A 7,817-nucleotide genomic window follows, 5' to 3' on the forward strand; every position below is an offset into this window, starting at 1 on the left:
CAAGATGAAGTAGCGAGCGTGGGATGGATGGGATGGGGCAGGATGGGATAAGCCAAGCTAGGTAGCGACGTAGATGGCGAGGCGACGAGGTCGAAGATAGCAAAAAGGTGACGGGAGATGAGGAGGGGTGAAGATGCAGTGGGCAATTGGGTACGGAGTAGTGTAGAGCCGAAATGACGGCAGATTGGAGAGAGCAAGCAAATGAGCGGCAAATCAACGATGAGTTGAGCTATGCATACAGCAGACAAGAGTGAACAGGGACAGGGAAGGCAGCTGGCGAGACAGGACGAACAACCTTCCGGCGGTGTTGTCGAGGGGAGGAGGGAAAAAAAAAAAAGGACCAGGGTAGGCCGCGGAATGGGGCAAAAGGGGGGGAGGGAAAACAGGATCCGATGCAGATGCCAATGGAGAATGAAGGAGACGGACGGGAGAGGAGAGAGGTGGACGTGGAGAAGTTTTTCTTCCCCCTTTCTGATTGGGGGCGGAGAAGTGGGCGGTACCTGAGGGACGTACCTATCTTGCCTCCCTCCCTGAGTACCTACCATTTCCCCTTCCTTGAGTGAGGTCAGGTACATGAGTACGACGGATGTTCCCAGGTATCTCGATTCCATTTACACAACCAAGTACGTACTCTGCTAGCAACTAGGGCAGGGTAGTGAAAAAGACGCAGAGCGCAATGTCCGTGGTGCATGTACGGATATGGATACATACAACCACAATCACAGTGAGAGAATTCATGTGCTTGCAAAGTGAGAGTCCCAGCAACCCACAGCGTGATAAACAAGACTTTATGCAGGCGGCAGATTAGACGAGTGTAGGCCGTGTTGAGTGGGTGTGGTAGCCCTGGATCATCACTGCAGCCATCGAGCTGGGAAGCTGGGAAGCGGAAGAAAAGAACAGGCTCTCTGGCTGCAGAACTACGGTACCATGGCACCTTATGAAGCGGCATGGGAGGGTGGGAGGTTCATCCTGGATGGCGAGCCAGTCAGAGGCCGCCATAGCAACGGCCAGACAATGTCCTTGATCCACTCGGACATTGTCCAATATATTATATCAGCATGCAGCTATGGTCTGGCGTGCTGGCCCAAAGTCTGGGATGCCTTGCGATACTCAAGAGTCAAGAGAAGCGAAGGTCTACAAAGAGTCAAAGATAAAACATCCAGCTGCGCAGGCAGTCAGTCGGTCAAAATTAAAAACGAGATGTTGCGGGCAGCGGCCAGATGAGTCGAGACCTCCAAATTCGCCCACAGCTGCAGATACAATTCTCGCTTAGGTACAAGATCGCAAGTACCGCCCACAGGGTGGCCCCACCCATGTCAATCTGGCCCGGGTCCGCAAGGATAAGGCACCTCCGCCAAAGTGCCTCCACCTCCAGCGACTCAGTCACAATTCATCCACCACCCACCCACTACCTTACTAGGTACCTTACGCAGTACGGATACGCACCCACCGTCTTTCAGTCAACCAAAAGCTGTCGGGTTCCTGCCTGCTCGCCCTGCCCATCGCGCCTCTCCAGCTGTGATTGTCACCACCTTTTCAGCTGAGATCAACGGCCCGGCGTCGAACCAGGCCCGGGTTTACTATCAGCCGCCCGCTCACTGTCCTACTGGACCCAGCGGAGGTCCGATCCACTCATCTCCCGTCTCCAGTGTCATTTCCCGTCATCCCGACCCCTCCTCAGTCTGACGCCGCAAGTGCCGCTGCCATCCACACACACACACACACACACTCGTCTTACCCTTCGCGGGTACATACCTGCTTACCTAACCAAACCTCAGACCATGGTCGAGCACCGTCAGACTCACCGCGAACTGGAGGGCACGTCAATTGAAACGCTCCGGCGGTTTCTGATTGTTTCTCGCGCTGGAGGCCTGCCGTCATTGCACATCATCCTACTAACCTTATCCTGTGACGCGAACGGCTCTTGACACGCCTTTTGCGTCCTCTCACAACTGCCAATACCACCACATTTCATCTCATCCAAGCAAGTGCTCGGGAGCCGTCCGTACTTTGTGAGGCCGCGACGCGGGGCCTCCCATGCGTGACAGCCGTCTGGCTCGACTCTTCGCGTCTGAAATGAGACTGTGGGAAAGTAACCGCCGCGGTGATCTCAGTAAGCGCCTGCATCGACGACGACCACCACCACGGTCAATCGCCATGACGGCATCCTTCCCTGGCTCCCTCTCATTAAGTTCTCGTCCTCGACCTCTGCTAGTATTTGATGTAGTGTCAGTGCACTTGACTTTTCGTCGTCCGAAGCATTGACATGGACCTCTGCTATGGATCATTGGCACCACACATCCAGCTACCCGCAGCAGCTTCATCCCATCTACACAGCCCGGAGCACGGCCCAGCACATGCTAAGAACAACCACAGAATGGGTCATGGCAATCGGCGACCATCAGAGCATCCCCGTCGCCTACGCTCTGAAGCTCCTGATGTCCAGCTCCAGCCTCCTCAGAGATAGCTATGCTGATAGAATTGAGCTGTCCGGCAAGTGCCTTCCAATGGTGTTGGGAAGCGCTGCACCAACGGAGCCGGGCGCAACGCCGTTGAAGAGGTACTACTGACCACCAGCGCCTATTTGGTTCTTTGGAATCGACACTAGAGGTGCCGGCATCCCGCTTCCCTATCAGGTTAAGATGGTTTGGTTTCTAAAATCTTTCGCGAAGCGGTGGCTGAAAACCACTACCGAGCTCAAAGACGCGCATGTTTGCGTCTCTAAATAGCGCGCTTATTCTCTGCAAATGCCAGCTGTGCTCCGTGACGTTGCTGATGGATGCTGTGCAACGTGCTAGACACATCACCATGAGCTGTCAGATCCGGCCGCCGAAACTTGCATTGGAGTCAGCAGCGCCGTCTTTGAAGCGTCCGTTTCGGCTCCTCGAACCAGTGTTCGTCTTCTACGTCTTGTCCGTCAGCTTCAAGCGCTATCATCCAAGGAGGTTCAACGTGTTTCGGAGTGTTCCGCAGCGGCAGCATTGACAGCTTTTGGTCCTATCCGGAAGAATCTGCACGAATCTACCGACGATGGCAGATGTCGGATTACCCTCTCTCCCATCGCATGTTGCGACTTCGCCGCCGAGGTCACGGCATCTGCTGCGAGGGCCGCTAGAACCTCTCGAATGCGGCTCTCCTCGCGTGATCATGACATCGAAGTTGAGACATTTCTGGCGACCATTCCATCCGAGTCTCGGAAGGAAGTCAATCAAGATTTAGTTGGCGATGCCACAATAATTGCGCCTCCATTTCTGTTTGTACAAAGCTATTAATATCTAAATATTGCATTCCCCATGGCCGAATTGGGGGTTCACAAGGCAACCCCGATGCATGCGACTGTCTCACCAGTGAAGACGAATCCAGGAGATCTGAATCAAAAGGTCATGCATACCGAAGAATTCTGTGCGACAAAACCTGCATTTGGCTCAGTTGGCCGGGACCCTGACGTTGTTGATAACGATCTGCAGGACGAACTGGACCGAGCGATAAATGTGTGTGTATGTGCCCCTCCGCCATGGTCGTGATCCAAGCAAAGAGTCTCATGGAAAGGGGAATCCCACGTACAAAGCCAGAAATTGGTGACAATTCAAAGTCCATGTTCCTGGTGACGCCGGAAGAATTTTTGCAGTTTCGCAGTCTTGTTAAAACACTTCTCTCTCGTGACTGGTGTGGCTGTGTTCTGGTGTCCCATCCTTAAGTTTCGACATGGACTACTGGACGACGCCTTGAAAGGATTTTTAGTGCCACAGTTTTTGAGAGACGATTTCCTCTAGACAAGGTCTTTAATTCTGTAGCTACCACTGAAACGTGGATGAATGAAGTTTCGAGACAGTTGATTTGAAGGACATCTGCAAGCTTCATCCCACTTGCAGGTGTGAGGTGCTCTGCTGGGAACACAGCATGCGGGAGCACGCGATGCGAGCAGCGGATGCTTTCAAGTCGACTTATATCCAAGCCTGCGATGAAGTTCAAAATCATTAGTAGCCCTTCGCTCAGTACAATGAAGAAGGGCAGACGCTGAGGACGGTGGAATACATTAGTTCTATGATCAGGTCAAGAAATGGTGGCAATAATTGATGGGCAGGTGGTAGGCCATTTAATTATCCAGACGTGATTTACATGATCCATATGCTCATCCTTGCTTCCAGTACCTGGAATACCTTCATTTTCCTAGCGCTTTCCGGGTCTGCGAGCGCGGAGATGCTAGACCGCGTAACCTCATGCGAGACGGCCTCCTCGGCGACACCCTAGCCTTTTCCAACCTCCGCTGACCCAAATTCCTTGTTTCCAAGTGTAACACCGCGTGATACAACGAGCCAAGGACCATCAACCATAGCTCCCGTTCACTAGGCGTCAAGAGGATGTACACGCTATTGGTTGGCCTCAGCCCAATGGGCCATCCCTTACAATGACTGTGTAAGCCCTCCTTTCCTGTCTCAGTGCCACGACGTTCGCCATCATTGCCCTCGCAGTCGGTGGACTCTCCAGCAGGGTTATAGGCGACAATATTACGACATTACCCAGGCTCTTGTCTTTTTTCCCTGTCCGGGGGGTTAATATGTACGGTGCTTTTTTGCACCCCAGGGTTTCAACGTGTGCTGTGAGTGCTCTTTCCATGATATCGAAGTACCACTGCATTCATAAACTAGCCAGGAGGAGGACCGATATCGTCAGCTATTTTGCTGGTAAAGAAAGGAGAGATGCACCTTCCGCTGACGAGTATGCTAGGAGGGGGGCTTGAACTTCAGAGTGCGACGAGGGCAACTGCGCAGCGCGCCAAAGAAGGCAGTTCGGCAGGAACGTCTTCCGAAGCTGTTGCCGTCGCCCTCCGTCCGGAAAACGGATCCCGGCATACCCCGGCCGGACCCGCGGCGTAGAGACTGTGCAAGCCGAGTTAGAGTCTTGCCGCCCCGTGACAAACTCCGAGGCCCACGTCAGCCGGGATGTATGTCGTCTCAATTTCTCTCGGAACGCCAGCGCTGCCGTGACGGTGAAATTCTTTGCAACCTCGTCGGCGTCGTGGTCGCCCGTGACGTAACTGGGGACCTCCCCATCCTCTGCGGCTCCTCCTCGACCCTATATCCTCTACGTCCCCCGCACGATCATCTTTGGCAGCAGGGCCGTGGTGAAGTGCCCTTATTCTCCGAGTACGTCGTGACCAAGGGTTGGTGGGTTGTTTCTAATGGATTTCCCAGCCCGCCTGGTAATCATGCAACCGTTCCTCGGGGCTAGCCTTACTTGACTCTGTTATGTTCCTTGGCCGTTAGACGATGATCAACACTAGGAACTCAGCCGCAAAAGGAACTCTCGTTGCATTCTTCGGTATCCTGACACCCAGCATAGTGCTCATCTATGGCGCAGCAAGCGTCCAGGACGTGCTGTGACGTCTGCCTCCAACCAAGGCCGCTGTCTAAGCACCGCTGTGTATCGTATCTGGCAGATCGAATACAGCATGAAGGTGTTTTAGGCCGGGAGAAACTTGGAGTGACGACCCGTCCAAGGATGCAACTACCAACTCCAGCACCGTTCGTGGGATGTAGATGTTACGATGATGCGGCTCTCTTGCGGTTTTGCCAGAGGCGCAATGAGGCTCGGCTGAGGTGGTGTTATGTTCTATGAATGTGGCAGATCGACACAGGAGTGGCTCTGCAGAAAGATGTTAACGCTATGGTCTGAGGAGACAAGGTACTGGCTCCCCTTTGGTGTACATAATCGAAGTCGACGTCAAGTCGTGAGAACACCGACGTGTGGTCATCGAGAGGCATGTAAAGTAGAACATGCAAAGTTCACGGATGCCATCCAAAGGAACCTCGGTGCCAGTAATTGCTGAGCAGAAGACCTCTTGAGGCTTTGGCAGCATGATACTGATGGCCCTCTCGAAGGGCTTTACAACCATTGCTACGTTCTTGTCGTGTCTCAGAAAGAGACAAATAATCGCGTGAGACGAGAGAGCGGCTTGGCTGAATGAGGCCTCAGTGCTCCTGTCCTGATTTGAGAGCCGAATACAATACCTACAAGGGTATCAGAAGTTGCTTTCTCTCAGGACCACCGCCTCGGGACCACTACCGCAAATTTCCCAAAATAATGTGGTTGGAGATGCCGTATCCTCTGCGGCCAGCTACGAGTGAACAAAAGAGGATCGTATTTCACATTGAATGAAATGAGTACCGGCCTAAGTCAATCGAGCCTTTAACTTTCACCTTACGCCACCCGTCGTTATCGGCCGGCCTAGGTAGCAAACGAAGTCTCAACTGCCTATCCTTGGGAGAAATCATTGGCGCGATATCCCGAAATCGAAGGGCCATGAACGATGATCTCATCGTGGCCCTATGGAATGAGCATGCAGATAGCAGAGAAGGACTAAGGAGAGAGAGCGACGGCGACTAACCAACCGACAGTCGCTTGCCCCCTCGACTGTCTCCCAACACGGATGGGTGCAATACGAAGGCCGACTTCCGAGCTTGTGAGAGCGGCACGGCATGGCAAACCAACGGAAGCATGCCGTAGCTGTGAGTAACTTCTTTATCTTACGATCAATGGAATCTGGGACAAAGTGAGACGATAGACGACTGGACAGGACTAGAGATGATGACATTGCCACCCACCTACGGCCGCAAAGTATCCGAACTGAGGATAGATTGGAGGTGAAAAAAAGTCCTCTCATGGTCTTCTCGGCGCATCTGCTATCACCTACGGCCGTGTATGGTGCCAAGTTGAGCCTGTCAAAGATAAGAAGCCCGGAGGGGGGGGGACTCGAATCCTTGAGGATGGACGTCAACGATGTCCCAACCTCGCGGGTCTCTGGGAGAACTGTAAGAAACCACGAAGTGGATGCAACCATGGTGCCACCCGCTGGAGTGGTTGATCCAACTACGCCTTGGCTGGTGCCTAGGTAAGGACAAGAGCTTCTGCATGCATATCTGCGTAGAAGCCGCCGGCGAAGGCAAACTTGCCACATTCTCGGCGTCGGCGCATGAACCACAGGAACATCGTCTTGGTTTTTTTTTTTTTGGCTAAGTTTGGTCGGTTGGTTTATGTCAAGCGTCATCGAGTTACTTCGGTTCAGGTGAACTATGGTACTTGTAAGATTCCACACCTGATTAAGTTGTTCTCTTAACTATCTGTTGCCTCTCTTTCCACTCCTTCACCTACTTGTTTGAGTACGGATGTAGTCTTATCATTGGCAGACCGAGCTGATCCAAGGGTAGCCCAGGAGGTCAAGGTTCAGAAATGGGAAGAGATCAGAGAACTCGGGAAAACATGGTTTCATGTACATTAATCTCTGTAATACCACATTGGTACCAGCCAGTCGGTTTGATATGTTAAAATTGACATTCTCTCGCTGATAGGCGCCGAGACAGTGACATTCTTTTGAAAGCCGCTGGCAAGACTCGTCCCTTGGCTCTGATATGATGTCAAGGACCCGGTTAGAGCCAAGCGGCATGTGCCGTTTATCAGGTCCTCGTATCCCGCAAGCTCGTTGCAGTGATACATCAGCAAGGTACTGCGCGACAGAAGACGATGGCTCTGTCTCAGCAACCGAGTCAACCAATGATGATTTGACTGTCAACATAAAGTATACTTCCAACCGCTGGGTGGAAGGATCATTTTGATGGTGCCTTTGAAATCGTAAGAGCTTGTGCAGACGGGTTCGAGCGACGACGTTATTTTGCGGACCGGGCATGTCATACATCATCAATGACACCACCAGACTACGTTGTCTCCGTATAGCTGTACCGAGGCGCAAAGCCCAAAGCGTTGGCTAGAACCAATGGACACCGCTTCGCCTGCGGCGCAGCTGGACATCTACGGGATGC

General features: G+C 52.8%; 1 protein-coding gene across 1 annotated transcript; it reads left to right on the top strand.

The window, feature by feature from the left end:
* Positions 1-1,781: 1,781 nt before the first annotated feature.
* On the top strand, positions 1,782-2,985 carry CORC01_11430 (uncharacterized protein; the record flags this gene model as incomplete). The annotated part of the gene is made up of 3 exons (XM_022623054.1): positions 1,782-1,822; positions 2,228-2,560; positions 2,799-2,985. The coding sequence occupies 3 exons, from the start codon at positions 1,782-1,784 to the stop codon at positions 2,983-2,985; spliced, it is 561 nt and encodes a 186-aa protein (XP_022470453.1).
* Positions 2,986-7,817: the final 4,832 nt, after the last annotated feature.

The sequence above is a fragment of the Colletotrichum orchidophilum genome, assembly GCF_001831195.1.
Source record: "Colletotrichum orchidophilum strain IMI 309357 chromosome Unknown Scaffold_124.1, whole genome shotgun sequence".
NCBI classification, from domain to species: Eukaryota; Fungi; Ascomycota; class Sordariomycetes; order Glomerellales; family Glomerellaceae; genus Colletotrichum; species Colletotrichum orchidophilum.